General features: G+C 39.3%; 1 protein-coding gene across 1 annotated transcript; it reads left to right on the top strand.

Moving 5' to 3' along the window:
• Positions 1-14,248: 14,248 nt before the first annotated feature.
• Positions 14,249-17,862, top strand: LOC138893488 (uncharacterized). The gene is made up of 4 exons (XM_070178103.1): positions 14,249-14,390; positions 16,907-16,959; positions 17,068-17,409; positions 17,602-17,862. The coding sequence occupies exons 1-4, from the start codon at positions 14,249-14,251 to the stop codon at positions 17,860-17,862; spliced, it is 798 nt and encodes a 265-aa protein (XP_070034204.1).
• Positions 17,863-22,248: the final 4,386 nt, after the last annotated feature.

The raw sequence follows: 22,248 nt of genomic DNA, 5'->3' as shown, positions 1-22,248 counted from the left end.
TCCCAATCACTCAGTCCTCACAGTCACTCAGTCTTCCCAGTCACTCGGCACTCGCACTCACACTCAGTAGGTACCTGCGCTCACTGGGGGTGTGTACAGACTGCGAAGGGGCTCCTACAACCCAAGCGCTATAATCTGCATGGACAACTCACGTGCTATAGTATCAATATCTGGATCCACACGGACAACTCACGTGCTGCACGGACAACTCACGTGCTATAGTATAATATCTGGATCTGCACGGACAACTCACGTGCTATAATATAGTATCTCACAATCAAGACCTCGGCCTCATTAGTCATCAATCTCTCTAGTCTCTCAGGCTCTCAATTTCATGAAATATCAGCCCAAAATAATGATGTGATGTATCAATATGTAGCAACAGAGACTGAAGTATGATATGAAATGAATGAACATGACTGAGTATGAAATTGCAATGTAAGCAAATAACTCAACAGCAGTAACGACCTCAATGGATCTCAACAGAGTAAGTACGTAGCCTAGACATGGTTTCTAACATGAATCACAGCTCAATAGCTCTAGTATGTAAATTGCATGGTTACATATATGATCAGGTAGCTAAACAGTACCACAAAAATACCGGAATTATAACTTACACGATTCACGCCCACACGCCCGTCACCTAGTATGTACGTCACCTCAACACCAATCATATAATACGTAATTCGGGGTTTCATACCCTCAGCATAAAGTTTAGAAGTGTTACTTACCTCGAATAAGCCAATTCTAATACCGAGCAAGCCACACGATGCTCCAAAAATGCCATCTAGCACATAACGACCTCCGAACGACTCAAAACTAGCCAAAAACAACTCAAATACATCAAATAAAGCCCAAGAAAACAATTCCAAATGAAAAAGGTCGAATCTTTAATCAAAAGCCCAAAATCGGCCAAAATGTCCAACCTGGGACCGCACCTCGGAACCCGACAAAACTCAAAAAATCTGACAACCCATTCAATTACGAGTCCAACCATACCAATTTCACTCAAATCTGACTCTGAATCGATGTTCAAAACTCAATAATTAACTTTATGAAACTTTAGGCTAAAACCCCCAAATTTCTCTTTTGGAACCCTCAATCAAATGTCGAAAATGAAGATAGATTCATGATATAAAATCAAAAATGACTAGAGAACACTTACTCTAGTTCATATGGTGAAAATTGCCTCAAGAATCGCCTCAATCCGAGCTCCATAGCTCCAAAAATGCAAAAATAGCTGAAACCCCCAAAATAGAGTACTTTATACTTCTGCCCAAGCATCTTCTTACGCGAACGCGGGAAGTCCATCGCGTTCTCAATGAACAAAAATACACTGCCACCAAAATCACTACACGTTCGCGATACACCCCACGCAAATGTGATGACCACCGATGCAAAGCTTCGCGAACGCGACTCACCTTTCGCGATCGCGTTGAAGAATTCTCCAACTCCCAGCTGCCAAACCTCAACACTACGCGAATGCATATCGATGGACTCGGACGCGAAGACAAAAATCTTTAAACCAGTGCGAACGTGACCTCAAAAGTGCGAACACGAAGAACAAATAGCTCCACTGACCAAATACCTTTTGCGATCGCGGCTACACCTTCGCGATCGCGAAGAACGCCAGAAGCAACAGGTAATAATAGAAAAACCAGCAATGCAAAGCCATTTGAAATGATCTGAACTACGTCCGAAATTCAACCAGCCCCTTGGGACCCCGTTCGAATATACTAACAAGTTCTATAACACAATACGGACCTACTCGAGGCCTCAAAACACACATAACAACATCAAAACAATGAATCACACCTCAAATCTAAATCTACAAACTTTGAACTTTTCAACTTCAATAACTCGTGCCGAAACATAGCAAATCAACCTGGAGTGAACCTAAATTTTGCACACAAGTCCCAAATGACAAAACGAAACTATTCCAATTCCCATAATCACAATACGAATCATATATCAAAAAGTCTACTCCCGGTCAAACTTTCCAAAAATCTAACTTCCGTTATTTCAAGCCAAATTCTACTACGGGCCTCCAAATCACAATCCGGACGTGCTCCTAAGTCCAAAAGCAACCAATGGACATACCGGAACCATCAAAACTCCGTTCCGGGTTCAAATTCACAAAAAAGTCAAAATTGATCAACTCTTCCAATTTAAAGCTTCAACAATGAAATCCATTCTTCCAATTCGATTCCGAATAACCTGAAAATCAAAACTGACGATTCACATAAGTCATAATACATCATACATAGCTACTCATGCCCGTAAACTACCGAGCGAAGTGCAAATGCTCAAAATGACCGGTTGGGTTGTTACATTCTCCCCCACTTAAATATACGTTCGTCCTCGAACGTGTCCAGAGTTTTTCTCAAAGTCATCAAACTGCCGTGTTACCTTACCATGCACATACCAGGGGGTGATCTCACGTCACCCTATCCCATATAGGTCTGATAACATAACATAACTGAGATTTCCTTAATTCAACTTATCCCATAAGCCTTAGAATCCAATTTCCAACATCCGAAACTTTCTATAAGATCAGAATCTCGCATCAACACTCTGTATAAGTCTGAACAAGCTGTATCAAGCCATATCCATAACCCAAGATATAATCACATGATATATCGCATACTCAAATACTCATAGCAATGATTTCTAATCACAGCAGCTGCCCCAAATAACCCAATTCCGGTAATAAACCTCATGTCAAACCAAACCTCGTCCTAAAACCTTCGTACACTGCCGATGATGAAAGAAACACGTAGAACTCATAACCATTCATCAGATCAACCAGTCATGAAATTCCCTCTCCTTCGACATGAACTATAGCAAATTTCTAAGCCGACTCTCGATATTATCCTTCCAACCATACTGTAATCAATTCTGATAGCATCCATTCTAGGTTCAATGTCCTCACCTCATCCAACATGACCACTCTAGTGACATGACACATCAATACAATCTAAAGCCAGAACCCGTGCACTAATGAGCAACATTCCAAATATACTCAATCATGGAAAAATGACTTAGGTGAGAGAACTGTCCCACAAGCTAAACAAGTACCACCACAACGCAATGCTAAGAACATATCACACATCGTATAACCAAAACACACTAATCTAACACAAAGGATCATATCTCAACATAACTCCGCTGCAATGCAAAACCCCATCCAAACACTGGTCCATATGAAATACCTCAGCCACCATGCTCAAAATCAATAACCACGTGCAATTCGACATCAAGTACCCAAAGTGCATTACCATAACCACGGAGAAGCCAATCACACAAAGCCACCCAAAACTCGAAAGGACATAACCAATACACAATCAATCATGCAATATCCAAATACTCATTTCGCTCAAATTCTGCTATAAGGCCCAAATAGAACAGCACCATGTGTGCCTAAAACCAACACCAACAAATCACAACTCCTCGTAGCATAGAAGAGTAACTCATAGATAACTTCAGAACACGAATAAGCTCAGTAACAACCGAATGTCACATTCCTCAACAATAGTATTATGGAGCCAACCAGTCTGACCCGGTGTAGAATACACATACTTATTGGGCTTATCAATGAACCCGAAATTAACTCTGAACACCCATAATAAATAAATAAATAACCCTCCAAAGGTCCACATTGACTGAATCATAACACTTACTATCATCTGGCTAGCTCTGGCCATAACTTCACAGCCCACAACCACGAAACAATCTGCTCCTGAAAACTCCCGGGTTACAAATTCATAGAACACACGGATCACCATTTCTGATTCCATCTCCACCGCCTGGATGTCTAACACATCTCTCATATACGATCATCCCACGAGGAATACTTCTAAAATTATTTCGTGCCACCTAGCAAAATTTGAACATCAGCAGTGGATCAACCAGGAGAGTGTCGCAGTACTAGTGAAGTATCCATAAATCAAAATACGTTGCCCCTTATGAAATGTATACTCTCATCAAGCCATACCAAATAGTATTATCAATTACCTAGTCATCTGAAACCGTCCATGCTGCCTAAGAATTTTATGACCTTTCCTTCAAAACTGAACTGTGATCTCGCTCACGTAAATCTCAATCCCACACAACACACTGCATATACCATGGCATCATATGAAAAATACGAGGACTTCATAGTTCACTCCGAGTCAAAAGAAACTACATACTCAATTAGCCAAGGACCTTCCATTTGATCACTATACACCACATGCTCCTCACGCCAGTGGGGAATATACTTCTCGAACCGTGGTAGAAACCATTGAGAACCCTTCGAAGTTCATTTGCACATAACCAAGCTATCAGAACCGAATCTCTTTAACTCAACCCAGCCACGCAGGTCGCCAAAACCCAAGAGCATTGCCACGAAACACCTGTAGAGACTAGCCACATCATAAGTACCCAAAGAACCGATTATATCCATTACTGTGTTGATCCAACCTACTACCAAGTTGTCCTAAATATCCGAGTTCTTTTTGAAATTCCTTCAAATTGATAGTTCTCCTCACCATAATACCACGATCCTCAACAAAAACTCACCATACAAGAGACCCTAGTATAAAACCACAACACCCTAAGGCCCATAAGCCACCGACTTCCCTCTTAAGCACCCCAAAGTTCCACAACCGAGATACCTACTCTAAAGAGGCCTTATGTGAACCTAAAATTATTTCCTTCACCTTCTTGATACTAAAATGCATAATCCACAATGATATAAAAATGCCACAAGTCTTGACACCGTCCAATACAAATATCATATCCTAGCCATATACCAATCCGAAATTCTCAATTGCTATAATTCTTGAATCCATTAGAACCATTCTCGAGAGTCATCGACTCTGCTCAAATCTCCATTGCACTGCCCCAAACGGGCCAAACGGCTGGTGCCCCATTGGCACGATGACGCCCAAAGGAGTAACCCCACCTTAACACGACCAAACAAATTCCTACTCCATGCATACTACATCTTTCACGAATAACCGCTCAATCATTCTATGATTCCCATATACCCAAAGAGTGTAATATAACCCGTATCCAAAACTCCCCTTACTCGAGTCATCCTTAATCTCAACCCCTGCAGTCATAACTGATTCACCAGTATACCTCAAATCGAAACCAATACAACATATAATTGTGCAATCAACTCGTCGATAGCAGACTCCCCCACTTGGCTCAAAGCCATTGAACAAAATAGTCGATTACATTACGATACCCATACTCTATTACTGCCAAAATCCTGCACTAAAATTCAACTAAATCCTTCGTAAGCTCATGTAACACAAACCATATAATACCTCAATTCATCTGCAAATCTCACATTCATCCTCGTGATAGTCAGGTCAACTGTTACAACCGTTCCAAACTCAAATCGCACAAACATACCCCGCTGAAAGAAAAGAAAGCCTCCACACAACATTATAAAAATCACACATCTGTAGATTACCTCGTAGGTTATAACCCACTTGCTTAGCCTCAAACTGACATCTCTTGATACCCTTTCATAGCCATAACTACTAAGCAATCATTTAATCTCCCTGAGTTTGATCTCGACAATTAGACATAAGAACCTATTTTGTTCCAGCATTAAGCAACAGAAAGGATCCTTCAATGCACTCATACTCGAGACTGTACGTCACATCAAAACAAAAATCAAGCACCCAATGGCCCATCCTTTACATTTCAGGGAAACAATTCTCGTCGTATTCCAATCATCTTAACACATCCCGCAGTCACATCATACTCATCACAAAGCCATTCTACCACTTGTCGAGCCATAAATTCCACTCATAGGAACACTACCGGACGTACAAATCCAAAAGGACATGCTCACACAATCAAAATCTCCGTGCTTAAGCTACAGTCAAAACCCAGCCTCCAGTCCTCCAGACTGGCCCATCATCAGCACACAGAAATCACATCTCGCACCTCGTTCATAGAATCACAAACCGGTGATGCACAGGTGATATAGAACGCTCATGTGCGCATGCGAATGCGTGGAAGGAATTCAAAGAGTTATGTCTCAAGCTGAATCAATTCTGCACGATAAGGAAAGAAAGATGGGAAGTATATATCCTAAATTCCCTGTAGCCTCTCGAATATAGGTATGGACATCATCATACCGATCCGCAAGACTCTACTAGACACTTGCTCATGAGATAAAGTTACTTTCAGGTTGGCAGTCTGTGTGACTCTGTCACGACCCAAAATCCACCTAGTCGTGATGGCACCTAACCCAACCCGTCAGGTAAGCCAATTAATCACCAACCAATTCTAATAACAATTAATAAAGCAATTAAGTAAAGAAATATCTGAATCTGATACATAATTAAGTAAAAAAATATCTGAATCTGATACATTCCCCAAGGACTGGTAGTACAAATCATGAGCTTCTTAGCATAGAGTTTACAAAGCTGAAATGAAGTAAATACATCATCTGTTTGAAGAGTACATAAACAGAGTTTTATAAATCTAAGACTACCATGAACAAGAGGCAGCTACAACGGGAACGCATGTACATCTTCAATTTCGGCTCTTGTCGATCACAACAATGCCAACAATTAATATCTGCATGCAAGGTGCAGAAGTATAGTGTGAGTACAACCAACCCCATGTACCTAATAAGTAACAAACTTAAAAATAGGTTGAAAGTAGTGACAAGCTAGAACAAAGGTCGGGTCCAATACCAATATCCCACAACAATTCATAACAACATAGTACAATTAATAAAAGGAGTATCTCAGAAATAAAATGCTCAGCTTGTTCACAGTTCGAGAAAATTAGGCATGCTTTTCAAGTATTTCAGTGAAAACTCAAATCTTTTCCTGAAATTTACCAAAACTATGAGTAAGTTTGAAAACTGTGATTTTTCCCAAAAAGTCCTTTCAACAATAAATAAGATGTTTCATTTTCCTTTCAGATTGCATGTGTAAGATGTCTCTCTATGCCCATATGTCAAAATGTGTGAGAAGTCATAAATGACATGATACTATACAACATGAGGAAAAATGCATCTCTATGCCTATATTTCAAGTGTGCATGCCAAATGCGATGCAAATCAGTGATAAAGACCATATGCGAACTCTAAGAGTATCAATTCACTCAGTCCTCCCAGTCACTCAGTCCTCCCAATCACTCAGTCCTCATAGTCACTCAGTCATCCCAGTCACTCGGCACTCGCACTCGCACTCAGTAGGTACCTGCGCTCACTGGGGTGTGTACAGACTCCGGAGGGGCTCCTACAACCCAAGCGCTATAATCTGCATGGACAACTCACGTGCTATGTTATCAATATATGGATCCACACGGACAACTCCGTGCTGCACGAACAACTCACGTACTATAGTATAACATCTGGATCCGCACGGATAACTCACGTGCTATAATATATTATATCACAATCAGGCCCTCGGCCTCACTCAGTCATCAATTTATCCATTCTCTCGGGCTCTCAATGTCATGAAATATCAGCCCAAAATAATGATGTGATGTATCAATATGTAGCAAGAGAGACTGAGGTATGATATGAAATGAATGAACATGATTAAGTATGAAATTGCAATGTAAGCAAATAACTCAACAGCAGTAACTACCTCAATGGGTCCCAATAGAGTAAGCACGTAGCCTAGACATGGTTTCTAACATGAATCACAGCTCAATAGCTCTAGTACGTAAATTGCATGGTTGCACATATGACCAGGTAGCTAAACACTACCACAAAAACAACAGAATTACAACTTACACGGTTCACGCCTACACGCCCGTCACCTAGTATGTGCGTCACCTTAACACCAATCATATAACACGTAATTCGGGGTTTATACCCTCAGCACAAAGTTTAGAAGTGTTACTTACCTCAAACAAGCAAATTCCAATACCGAGCAAGTCAAGCGATGCTCCAAAAATGCCATCTAGCGCGTAACGACATCCGAACGGCTAAAAAACTAGCCAAAAGCAACTCAAGGACATCAAATAAAGCCCAAGGAAACATTTCCAAATGAAAAAGGTCGAATCTTTAATCAAAAACTCAAAATCGGCCAAAACGTCCAACCCGGGCCCACACCTAGGAGCCCTACAAAACTCACAAAATCTGACAATCCATTCAATTACGAGTCCAACCATACCAATTTCACTCAAATCCGACTCCGAATCGATATTCAAAACACAAAAATTAACTTTATGAAACTTTAGGCTAAAACCCCCAAATTACTCTTTTGGAACAAATGTCGAAAACGAAGATAGATTCATGATATAAAATCAAAAGTGAGTAGAGAACACTTATTCCAGTTCTCATGGTGAAAATTGCCTCAAGAATCGTCTCAATCCGAGCTCCATAGCTCCAAAAATGCAAAAATGGCCGAAACCCCCGAAATAGAGTACTTTATACTTCTACCCACGCATCTTCTTACGCGAACGCGGGAAGTCCATCGCGTTCGCGATGAAGAAAAATACACTACCACCAAAAGCACTGCGTGCTCGCGATACACCCCACACGAACGCGATGACCACTGATGTAAAGATTCGCGAACACGACTCACCTTTCGTGATCGCGTTGAAGAATTATCCAACTCCCAGCTGCCAAACCTCAACACTACGCGGACGCATAGCAATAGACTCAGACGCGAAGACAAAAATCTTCATCCCAGTGCGAACACGACCTCAGAAGTACGAACGCGAAGAACAAATAGCTCCACTGACCAAATACCTTTCGCGATCGCGGCTACACCTTCGCGATCGCGAAGAACGCCAGAAGCAACAGGTAACAACAGAAAAACCAGCAATGCAAAGCCATTTGAAATGATCTCAACTACATCCGAAATTCAACCGAGCCGCTAGGGACCCCGTCCGAACATACAAACATGTTCTATAACACAATACAGACCTACTCGAGGCCTCAAAACACACATAACAACATCAAAACAACGAATCACACCTCAAATCGATATCTACAAACTTTAAACTTTTCAACTTCAATAACTCGTGCCGAAACATAGCAAATCAACCCGGAATGAATCCAAATTTTGCACACAAGTCCCAAATGACAAAACGAAGCTATTCCAATTCCCATAATCACAATCCGAATCTAATATCAAAAAGTTCACTCCCGGTCAAACTTTCCAAAAATCCAACTTCCGCCATTGCAAGCCACATTCTACTACGGACCTCCAAATCACAATCCTTACGTGCTAAGTCCAAAAGAACCCAATGAACCTACCGGAACTATCAAAAATTCGTTCTCTAAATTCACAAAAAGTCAAACTTGGTCAACTCTCTAAATTTAAAGCTTCAACAATGAAATCCATTCTTCCAATTCGATTTCGAATAACCTGAAAATCAAAACCGACGATTCACATAAGTTATAATACATCATATGGAGCTACTCATTCCCGTAAACTACCGAGCGAAGTACAAATACTCAAAACGACCGGTTGGGTCGTTACATTTTCATTACCCAAAAATTACTTTTTTTCTTTTGTTACACAAAAAAATTATTTTACTATACTCTAATTATCACAATAATCACTTTGACCAGATTTTACAAACCTTTCACCTGAAAAGTCTATTATGCCCTTTATATTATAAATCCTCATACTTATGTAATACCTTCTATATTATATGGTATATAATATAATTTTACCCAGATATTTTACTTATAAATAAAATAACTTAATATTATTTTATTTATTATTTTTATGATATATTCATACATTTAAATTTTTTCTTAATATTAATTTTCAAGATATATAAGTAACATTACCGTGAACAAATCTCAAGTCCAGATTCTTAATCATGCTTAATGAAATATGTTTAATAAAAATTAAAACAATCAAAGCTTATTGATAAAATGACCCGGCCGGTCGTTTTGAGAGTTGTAGCTTCGTTCCCCTATTTGCTACTTATTTTATTCTTTATAGCTGTTATGTGACTTGTCGTGGTAGTCGGTTCAGGTCCGGTGAGGTTTTAAAATGAATTGAGACACCTAGTCTCCAAGATAAAAACTTTAGTTGAAAGGGTTCACCGGATGTTGACTTATGTGTAAACGAACCCGGAATAGAGTTTTGATGATTCCAATAGCTCCATATGATAATTTTAGACTTAGGAACGTGTCCGAAAAATTATTTCGAAGCATGTAGCTAAATTAGGCTTGAAATGGCGAAAATAGGAAGTTTATGTTTGGAAGTTTGACCGGGGAGTTGCCTTTTTAATATCGGGGTCAGAATCCAGTTCTGAAAATTTTTATAGGCTCGTTATGTCATTTATGACTTGTGTGCAAAATTTGAGGTCAATCGAACTTGATTTGATAGGTTTCGGCATCGAATGTAGAAGTTGGAATATCTTAGTTTTGTTAAGCTTGAATTGGGGTATGATTCGTGATTTTAGCATTGTTTGATGTGATTTGAGACTTCGACTAAGTTCGTATGATATTTTAGAACTTGTTGGTGTATTTGGTTGAGGTCCAGGGGGCCTCGGGTGAATTTTGAATGGTTAATGGATCAAATTTGGACGTAGTACAATTGAAACTTGTTGTTGTCTACTGATGCAATCACACCTGCGGAAATTGGCTCGTGGGCGCGAGCTCGTAGAAGCGAGGTGGGCATCGCAAAAGCATGAAGTCTACAGAAGCGGACAGAACCTCGCAATAGCGAGTCCGCAGAAGCGACACCATGATCGCAGATGCAGAGGAAGGGGAGGCTAGGCAAAATCGCAGAAGCGATCCCGCAGAAACGAAGGCAGTCACAACAGCGGAAGCTTCACCGCAAAAGCAGGACCGCATATGCGGTTAAAATTTCCGCAGAAGCGGAACCTTTGGTCAGTGTACAAAAATAGAGGGGGTCCGAGATTTTTCCATTTTTGGACATTCCAAACACGAGTTGAGGCGATTTTTCAGAGAGAATTCAAGGGAAATCTTGAGGTAAGTCACTTATGATCATTGTTAGTAAATAATATTAAATTATCATCAATTATTCCGACTAGATTACGTATTTTTGAGGTGTAATTCGAGAATTTCGGCCTAGGGATTTCAAAATAAAAAATTTAGATTTGAAGGTCGAGTTGATGTCGGAATTTGGTAATTTTGGTATGGTTGGACTCGTGGTTGAACATGCGTTCATATTTTATAAATTTTGTCGGGTTCCGATGCATGGGCCCCATTGGCGATTTTTGAGTGAAATTTCGGATTTTGTTAGAAAAAATAGTATTTTCATATGGAATTGATTTCGATAATTTGTATTGATTGAATCGAAATAATTGTGATTAGATACGAGGCTTTCAGAGGCCAATTCGCGAGGTAAAGGCATAGCAGAGTAAAGAATTACACAATTTGAGGTAAGTTACTTGTCTAACCTTGTGTGGGGGAAATTCCCAAAAGGATTGGTATTGTTATGAAAGTTGTGATATGTTGAAAGCCCTGTACACGAGGTGATGAGTGTGTACACAGGCTAAATGTAAAAATTCTAGTTTTATATTGGGTAGATCTTTGTCACATATTAATTAAATTATTTTATCCTGTTATACTCATCATCATTGGTCGGTTTTATATTTTTAAATTTGCCTTACCTTTTCCTGCTAATTGCTTTACCTGTTCAATTGAAGCTCTGTTTCTTTTATTCTGTGCTCATTATTTGAAAGTTGAATTTCTTAATTGAATTATTATTAATATGAAGTATTTGATATTTAAAATTAGGTATTGAGCTAAATTGTTAAATTTGTGAAGTATTATTATTGTTGAGTTATTCACTCTCGAATATTTTGTTGAGATTTTTGTATACATGATGATTGAGCCGTGAGCTCTTTATTGTGAAAAATAATGTTGTTGATTTATTTGGCAAATTGAAATAATTGGACACTTGAGGTGCGAATTATGATATATCGTGATATTTATACGCATGCAGTGGTATTAGGTCTGGGTGTTGAAACACATAAGGTGAGATAAGGGGGGCTTGATACGCGTGGCTAGTAGGGGAACTACTAAAAGCCATGCGGTGTGATAAGGGTGGCTAAAATACGGGATGCTATTTCGGAAAAAAATGATTTCTTTAAAACTAAATGTGAAGGTTCCCGCGGTAATATAAAAAAAAATAAATATTGTGAATTTTTTTATGATTTGGTACTACGAGGCGGTACCTCGGGAGTGCCCTTGTTAATATTCTTCTATTGGTATACATGTCTTGATTGTTCTATTTTTTCCCTGAATATGTAAATTATTTATTTTTCTTCCGTGATATATTAATTGCCCTTATTCTGTGCAGATAAATTTGACATACTCCTTACTTGATTCACTTCCATTGTCATTATTATTATTATTATTATTATTATATTATTAAACTGTTCGCCTTGTCTTTTATTATTTCCAATATGGCCCTGACCTGACCTCGTCACTACTCTACCGAGGTTAGGCTTGGTACTTACTAGGTACCGCTGTGGTGTACTCATACTACGCTTCTGCACATCTTTTTGTGCAAATCCAGATACTTCCTACTAGACCGGTTATCAGTTAGCTTGTATGTACGCGGAGACTTCAAGGTACATCTGCCAGCGTCCACAGACCTCAGAGTCCCACTCTATCTTTATTATGTTATTTTCCTTATCTACATTAGACTCTGATGTTTAGAGATACTTAGTATTTCTCTTAGAAGCTTGTGACTTATTCCTACCGGGTTTTGGGACTTGTAACTTTTTTGAATTGCAGTTTTTAATTACTACATATGTTGAGATTTGAGTTTCAGTTTTAGATTCTGTTATTCTGCATAATTGATAGACTTACCTAGTATTAGGGACTAGGTGCCATCACGACATCCTACGGAGGAAATTTTGGGGTCGTGACAAGTTGGTATCAGAGCTCTAGGTTCATAGGTGTTATGAGTCACAAACACGTTTAGTAGAGTCTCGCAGATCGGTTTAGAGACGTCTATACTTATCATCGGGAGGCTATGGAACTGTTAGGAAAATGTTCACTTCTTTGATTCCTTTTCGTGCACATTGTTGACTTCGAAATTCTAAAACATTGTCTTTCTATTCTCTCACGGATGGTGAGGACACGTACAACTGGATTCGATGATCAGACACACGCACCCCCTGTTGGAGCCGCAATAGGCAGAGGCCGAGGACGTCCACATGGTGCAGCCAGAGCACCTGCACGAGCTGCTGTAGAGGAACCACCAGTAGCTCTAGTTGGAGAACACGCACCTGTGACGCCTGTTACTACCATTGCACTTCAGGAGACTCTTGCCTAGTTTTTGAGCATGTTGAGCACTCTAGCTCAGGCAGGGTTGATTCCACTTGCTCCTGCCACATCTCAGGCCGGGGGAGTAGCATAGACTCCCGCCGCCCGTACCCTTGAGCCACGGGCCCAAGTTGACCATTCCCAGAGGTTATACCGGTGCAGCCAGTTGTCCCAGTTCGGCCCGAGGTGAGGGCAGCAGTTTTGGAAGGGGAGTAGCTCAGGCTCGAGAGTTATAAGAATTACCACCCTCCTATCTTAAGGAGTGCCATCATATCCTCTGTACTATGGGTATTGTGGAGACTAGTGGGGTTTCTTTTATGGCATTCCAGATTAGAGGAACGGCCTACTAGTAGTGGCGAGTATACGAGTTGGATAGTCCGACTGAGGCAGATTCACTCACTTGGACTCGGTTTTCAGATATGTTCTTGAGGGAGTATGTTCCTCAGAGTCTCAAAGAAGCATGTCGCGCAGAGTTTGAGTAGTTGTGCCAGGACGCTATGATAATATCAGAGTATGCAGTCCGGTTCAGTGATCTATCTAGGTATGCACCTGCCCTGGTTGCTTCTGTCAGAGAGTGTGTCCATCGATTTATTGAGGGGCTCCACCCTAGAATCATATTCAGTATGGCATGAGAGCTGGAGATGGACATCACATACCAACAGGTGGTGGTAATCGCCAGGAGATTGGAGGGTATGCGAACCCGGGAGAGAGAAGAGAGGGAAGCTAAGAGGCCTCGAGATTCTGGCACATATAATAGTTCTCGTGCCCCACCTGCAGCCTGTCATGGTAGAGGCTATGTGAGCCATCCTATTCATTCAGCACTTCCGGCTTCCAACGGTATTTCGACTACTCCCAGACCTCAGGTTCCATATTATGCACCGCCAATGTCTACTGTATATCCTGCATGGGGGTGCTTTCAGCGATCAGTCCAGCCGATCAGGCCCAAGCCAGTCCCAGCAGCCACGTCCTTCGAGGTCTTATTTTATGTGTGGTGACACTCGTCATATAATGAGGGATTTCCCCAAACTTATGAGGGGTGAACCTCCACAGATTTCTCAGACCCTACCTGTTCCACAGGGCCTACAGACTTCTCAAGCCATGATTACTGTACCAGTTGCCACTCCACCTGCACCGCCAGCTAGAGGTGGAGGTAAGACATATAGAGGTCTCCCTAGAGGGGGAGGCCAGGGCAGATATTATGCCCTTCCTACTAGGACAGAGGTAGTTGCATCCGATTTTGTTATCATAGGTATTGTTCCGGTCTGTCATAGAGAGGCATCAGTCTTATTTGATCCAAGTTTCACTTACTCTTATGTGTCATCTTATTTTGCCCCATATTTGGGCGTATCCTGTGATTCTTTGAGTTCTTTTATTTGTGTATCTACACCCGTGGGTGATTTTATTATTGTTGACCGCGTGCATCAGTTGTGTTTGATTGTTATTAGTGGTTTTGAGACTAGAGTTGAGTTATTATTACTCAGTATGGTGGATTTCGATATTATTTTGGACATGGACTGGTTGTCACCCTATCACACTATCCTTGATTGTTACGCCAAGACGATGACATTGGCTATGCCAAGTCTACCATGGCTAGAGAGGATAGGTACCTTAGATTATGTTCCTAGCAGGGTTATTTCATTTCTTAAGGCTCAACGAATGGTTGAGAAGGGGTGTGATGCGTATCTGGCCTATATGAGAGATGTTTGTGTTGATACTCCTACCATCGAGTCAGTTCCGATAGTAAGGAAATTTCCAGATGTATTTCCAGCGGATCTTCCGGGTATACCACCTGATAGGGATATTGACTTTGGCATTGATTTGTTACCGGGCACTCAACCCATTTCTATTCCACCATATCGTATGGCCCCATCAAAATTGAAGGAATTAAAAGAGTAGTTACAGGAGTTGCTTGATAAGGGTTTTGTTCGGCCCAGTGTATCGCCTTGAGGTGCTCCAGTCTTATTTGTAAAGAAGAAAGATGGTTCCATGCACATGTGTATTGATTATCAATAATTGAACAAGGTTACATTGAAGAACAGGTACCCATTGCCTCGCATTGATGACCTATTTGATCAACTTCAAGGTGCCAGGGTGTTCTCTAAGATTGAATTGCATTCAGTCTATCATCAGTTGAAGATTCAGGAGCCAGATATATCAAAGACTGCTTTCGGGACTTGGTATGGTCATTATGAATTCCTTGTAATGTCATTTGGGCTGACCAACACCCCAGCATCATTTATGCATTTGATGAACAATGTATTTCAGCCCTATCTTTACTTATTCATCATTGTGTTTATTGACGACATTCTGGTGTACTCCCGGAGCTGAGAGGATCATGAGCAGCACCTGAGGACTGTGCGTCAGACTTTGAGAGAAAGAAGTTATATGCAAAATTTTCAAAGTGAGAATCCTCGCTAGATTCAGTGGAATTCTTGGGTTATATAATTTCGTGCGAGGGGATGGAGATAGATCCGAAGAAGATTAAGGCAGTACAGAGTTGGTTCAGACCGTCCTCAGCTACGGAGATCTAGAGTTTTCTTGGCTAGGCAGGGTATAATCGCCGATTTGTAGAGGGTTTCTCTTCTATTGCTGCACCTATGACCAAATTGACCCAGAAAGGTTCTCCGTTCGGGTGGATCGAGGAATATGAGAAGAGCTTTCAAAAGCTCAAGACAATTTTGACTACAACCCCAATATTGGTGTTGCCTACAGGTTCAAGGTCTTATACTGTGTATTGTGATACGTCGCATATTGGTCTCGGCATAGTGTTGATACAAGACGGTAGGGTGATGGCCTATGCATTTAGATAGTTAAAGGTACATGAGAAGAACTATCATATTCACGATCTTGAATTAGCATCTATTATTCATGCCTTGAAGATCTGGTGATACTACTAGTATGGTGTCCCTTGTGAGGTCTATACTGATCATCGGAGTCTGCAGCATCTATTTAAACAGAAGGATCTTAACTTGCGGCAGCGAAGGTGGTTGGAGTTGCTTAAGGATTATTATATCACCATTCTCTATCATTCCGGGAAGGCCAATATAGTGGCCGATGCCTTGAGTCATAAGGTGGAGAGTTTGGGCATCTTAGCATAAGGCGGAGAGTTTGGATATTTCTGAGCCGAGCTGAATTTTGGCTTGTATGGTTTCTCAGTCTTCTCTTTATGATCATATCTGGAGCGTCAATGTGATGACCCCCATTTGCTTGTCCTTAAGGACATAGTTCAGTACGGTGATGCCAAGGAAGTCACTATTGGGGATGACGGTGTATTGCAGATACATGGCAGGCTGTGTGTGCCTAATATAGATGTATTGCATGAGTTGATTCCCCAGGAGGCTCACAGTTCGCGATACTCCATTCATCCAGATGCTACGAAAGTGTATCAGGACTTGAGGCAGCACTATTGGTGGAGGCGGATGAAGAAAGACATAGTAGAATATATAGCTCGTTGCCTAAATTGTCAGCATGTGAAGTATGAGCATTAGCGACCGGGTGGATTGCTTCAGAAGTTAGAGATTCCATAATGGAAATGGGAGCGGATCACGATGGATTTTGTTGTTGGTCTCCCATGGACTCAGATGAAGTTCGATGTAGTTTGGGTGATTATGAATATATTGACCAAGTTAGCTCATTTCATTCATGTGATTACTACTTACTCTTCAGAGCAGCTGGTTCAGGTTTACATTCGCGCGATTGTCATGCTTCATGGCATACCGGTATCTATCATCTATGACCGGGGTACGTAGTTTATATCATGGTTTTGGAGAGCCGTACAACGTGAGTTGGGTACTCGTGTGGAGTTGAGTACATCATTTCACCCTCAGATGGATGGACAGTCTGAGCGTACTATTCAAATATTGGAATATATGCTTCGTGCGTGTGTAATGGATTTTAGGGATGCTTGGGATCTGTTCTTGCCACTTGCGGAGTTTGCTTACAACAACAACTACCGATCGAGCATTCATATGGCTCCGTATGAGGCCTTATATGGGAGGCGGTTTCAGTCTCTAGTGGGTTGGTTCGAGCCGGGGGAGGCTAGGCTATTTGATATAGACCTGGTTCAGGATGCTTTGGAAAGGGTTAAATTGATACATGATCGACTTCATACAACCCAGTCTAGACAGAAGAGTTATGCGGATCAGAAGGTTCGTGATGTTGCATTCATGGTTGGTGAGCGGGTCTTGCTCCGAGTTTCGCCCATGAAGGGTGTTATGAGATTCAGGAAGTAGGGCAAGTTGATCCCTAGGAATATCTGGCCTTTTGAGATTCTCGAGAGAGTTGGAGAGGTGGCTTATATACTTGCACTACCACCTAGTCTCACTGCAGTTCATCCAGTGTTCCATGTTTCCATGCTCCAGAAGTATCACTGCGATCCATCTCATATGTTAAACTTCAGCTCAGTCCAATTGGATAAGGATCTATCTTATGTTGAGGAGCCAGTGGCTATTTTGGACAGACAAGTTAGAAAGTTGAGATGGAAGAGCATTGCTTCGGTAAATGTTCAGTGGAGGGGTCATCCGGACAAGGAGGCGACATGGGATATCGAGCATGATATGCGCAACCATTATCCTCATCTTTTCACCACTTTAGGTATGTCTCGATACTCGCTCGAGGACTAACGTTTGTTTAAGAGGGGGAGGATGTAACGACCCAGCCGGTTATTTTAAGAGTTGTAGCCCGTTCACCCATTTACTGCTGATTTTTTACTTTATAGTTGTTATGTAACTTGCCGGGGTAGTCGGTTCAGGTCTGGTGAGGTTTTAAAATGAATTGAGACATTTAGTCTCCAAGATGAAAACTTAAGTTGAAAAGGTTGATCGGATGTTGACTTACATGTAAATGACCACGGAATAGAGTTTTAATAATTCCAATAGCTCTGTATGGTGATTTTAGACTCAGGAGCGTGTCCGAAAAATATTTTGATGCCTGTAGCTAAATTAGGCTTGAAATGGCGAAAATAGGAAGTTTAAGTTTAGAAGTTTTATCGGGGATTTAACTTTTTGATATCCGGGTCAGAATCTAGTTCTAAATATTTTCATAGGTCCGTTATGTCATTTATGACTTGTGTGCAAAATTTGAGGTCAATCGAACTTGATTTGATAGGTTTCGACATCGAATGTAGAAGTTGGAATTTCTTAGTTTCGTTAAGCTTGAATTGGGGTATGATTCGTGTTTTTAGCATTGTTTGATGTGATTTGAGGCTTTGAATAAGTTCGTACGATGTTTTAGGACTTGTTGGTGTATTTGGTTGAGGTTTATGAGGTCTCGGGTGAGTTTCAGATGGTTAACATATCAAATTTGGACTTAGAACAATTGAAACTTGTTGCTACCTACTGATGCAATTGCACCTGCGGAAATTGGCTCACAGGTGCGAGCTCGCAGAAGTGAGATGGGCATCACAGAAGCATGAAGTTCGCAGAAGCGGACAAAACCTTACAATAGCGAGTCCACAGAAGCGACACCATGGTCGCAGATACGGAGGAAAGGGAGGCTGGGAAAAACCGCAGAAGCGAGCCTGCAGAAGCGGACTCCTTGTCTGCAGAAGCAAAGGCAGTCGCAGAAGCGAAAGTTTCATTGCAAAAGCGGGACCGCATATGCGGTTAAAATTTCTGCAGAAGCGGAACCCCTGGTCAGTGTACAAAAAAGAGAGGGGGTCCGAGGTTTTTCCATTTTTGGACATTCCACACACGGGTTGAGGCAATGTTTCAGAGAGAATTCACGGAATATCTTGAGGTAAGTCACTTATGATCATTATTAGTCAATAATATTGAATTTGCATCGATTATTCTGGCTAGATTACTTGTTTTTGAGGTGTAATTCGAGGATTTGAGCCTAGAGATTTCAAAATAAGAAATTTAGATTTGAAGGTCGAGTTGATGTCGGAATTTGATAATTTTGGTATGGTTGGACTCGTGGTTGAATGGACGTTCATATTTTATAACTTTTGTCGGGTTCTGAGACATGGGCTCTGCTGATGATGTTTTAGTGGAATTTTGGATTTTTTTAGAAAAATTAGTATTTTTATATGGAATTAATTCTGATAATTTGTATTGATTGAATCAAAATAATTGTGATTAGATATGAGGCTTTCGTATGCCAATTCGCGAGGCAACAACATAACGGTGTAAATAATTACACGGTTTGAGGTAAGTGCCTTATTTAACCTTGTGTGGAAAAAATTTTCCTTAGGATTGGTATTATTATGAAAATGGTGATGTGTTGAAAGCCGTGCATGCGAGGTGACGAGTGTGTACACAGGTTAAATGTGGATCTAATTTTAAATTGGGTAGATATCTATCACATATTAATTAAATTATTTTATCATGTTATAATCATCATCATTGGTCTGTTTTATATTTTTAAATTTGTCTTACCTTTTCCTGTTAATTGCTTTACCTGTTCAGTTGAAGCTCTGTTTCTTTTATTCTGTGCTCATTATTTGAAAGTTAAATTTCTTAATTGAGTTATTATTAATATGAAGTATTTGACATATAAAATTTGGTATTGAGACAAAGTGTTAAATTTGTGAAGTATTATTATTGTTGAGTTATTCACTCTCGAATATTTTGTTAAGATTTTTGTATATATGGTGATTGAGCCGTGAGTTCCTTATTGTGTAAAATAATATTGTTGTTGATTTATTTGGAAAATTGAAATAATTGGGCACTTGAGGTGCGAATTGTGATATATCCTGATATTGATACACATGCGGTGGTATAAGATCTGGGTATTGAAATGCATAGGGTGAGATAAGGGGGGCATGATACGCGTAACTAGTAGGGAAACTACTAGAAGTCATGCGGTGTGATAAGGGTGGCTAAAACGCAGGATGCTATTTCGGAAAAAATAATTTCTTTAAAACTAAATGTGAAGGCTCCCGTGATGATATAAAGAAAAAGAAATATTGTGAATTTATTTATGATTTGGGACTACGAGGCGATAACTTGGGAGTGCCCTTGTTGTTATTCTTCTATTGGTATACTTGTCTTGATTGTTCAGTTTTTTCCCTGAATATGTAAATTTTTTGTTTTTCTTTTGTGATGTATTAATTGCCCTTATTCTGTGCAGTTAAATTTGACATACTCCTTACTTGATTCACTTTCATTATCATTATTATTATTATTATTATTATTATTATTATTATTATTATTATTATTATTATTATTATTATTATTATTATTATTATTATTATATTGTTAAACTGTTCGCCATGTCTTTTATTATTTTCAGTAGGGTCTTGACCTGACCTCGTTACTACTCTACCGAGGTTAGGCTTGTCGCTTACTAGTAGGGCTGTGCATAATTTGGTAAATACCGAATTACCGTACCAAAACCAAAAAGTTTGGTATTCGGTATTCGATATTTTGGTATTCGGTATGGTATTTGGTTTATATTTTAAAAAATAATTGGTATTAGGTATGATATTTGATATTTTAAAATGAAATACCGAAATATCGATACCGTACCGAAATATATATTATATTACACAATATACATTTTATTAATTATAACTTAAATATAAAAAATCTAAAATTTTACTTTCCTTTATTCTCTAAGTTCATCAATTAACTCTAAGCAAGTAATAAGATATTTCTCTAAGTTTTCTCTCTCTATGTTGGTATTTGTTGGTTTTGGACAAAATTTTTGTCAACAAACGTTTTTAGTTTTGTACTTTTGAGTGCTTTAATTAAGAATATTAACATCTATGACTCTATGCAGTAGTTAGTATTCAAATCGAATAAACCGAAGTTACCGAACCAAATAAACCGAAAGAGAAAAACCAAACCATACCGAATTTAATAAGGTACGATATTGGTATAGCATTTTACGAAATCGAATATCGAAAATACCGAACCGAAATATCTAAATACCGTACCGTACCGATCGAAGAACACCCCTACTTACTAAGTACCGCTGTGGTATACTCATACTACGTTTCTGTATATCTTTTTGTGCAAATTCAGGTACTTCCTACCAGACTAGGTATCAGTGATCTAGTCTGTACGCGGAGACTTCAAGGTACATCTGCCATCGTCCGCAGACCTCAGAGTCCCCCTCTATCTTTATTATATTGTTTTCCTTATTTTCATTAGACTCTGATTTTTAGAGACACTTAATATTTCTCTTAGAAGCTTGTGACTTATTCCTATAGGGTTTTGAGAGTGCTAACTATTTTGAATTGCAGTTTTTAATTACTACATATGTTGAGATTTGAGTTTCAGTTTTAGATTCTGTTATTTCACATAATTGACAGGCTTACCTAGTATTAGGGATTATGTGCCATCATGATATCCTACGGAGAAAATTTGGGGTCGTGACAATTGATTTATCAGCCAAGCCATATCCATTAATTTAATAAATAAAATACTCATATTTAGCAAAATGACACATCATATTAGTACTTTTTAAAATAATATTTCATAGATAAAGTTTTAAAAAACTTAATATTAAATAGAAATATCTTTGAAACTTATTTTAAAATTTTTATTGACTATAAAAAACTATCATTTGTTAAACAAATATGTTTTTATTATTTTAAATAAATATTTAAAAAATATATATTTTGTTATAATTTTTATATTTAAAATATGTCATGTTTGAATATGGTTAAACAAATTGAGTGCCATGAAAAAAATTAAATGTATGGATATATTGTAAAAATAATAAATAAAATAATTTAAAGTTATTTTAATTATAAGTAAAATACCTAGGTACAAATATATAGTATATAATATAGGAGGTATTACATAAATGAGAGGATTTATAATATCAAGGATATAATAGAATTTTTAAGTAAAAGTATTATAAAATCTGACCAAGGTGACTTTTGTGATAAATAGAGTAAAGTAAAATAATTTTTGTGTAACAAAAAAAAAGAAAAATGACTTTTTGGTAATGAACACAAAGTTAAATGATTTTTACGTAACAAAAAGAAGAAAAGTGACTTTTGCGTAATGAACACAAAGTTGAATGACCACCCATAAAATTTACTCCTCTATTACATA

Source organism: Nicotiana tomentosiformis, chromosome 6 (assembly GCF_000390325.3).
Source record: "Nicotiana tomentosiformis chromosome 6, ASM39032v3, whole genome shotgun sequence".
Lineage (NCBI taxonomy): Eukaryota > Viridiplantae > Streptophyta > Magnoliopsida > Solanales > Solanaceae > Nicotiana > Nicotiana tomentosiformis.
Note: the sequence above shows the minus strand (reverse complement) of the source record. Positions and strands in the feature narration are given on the sequence as shown.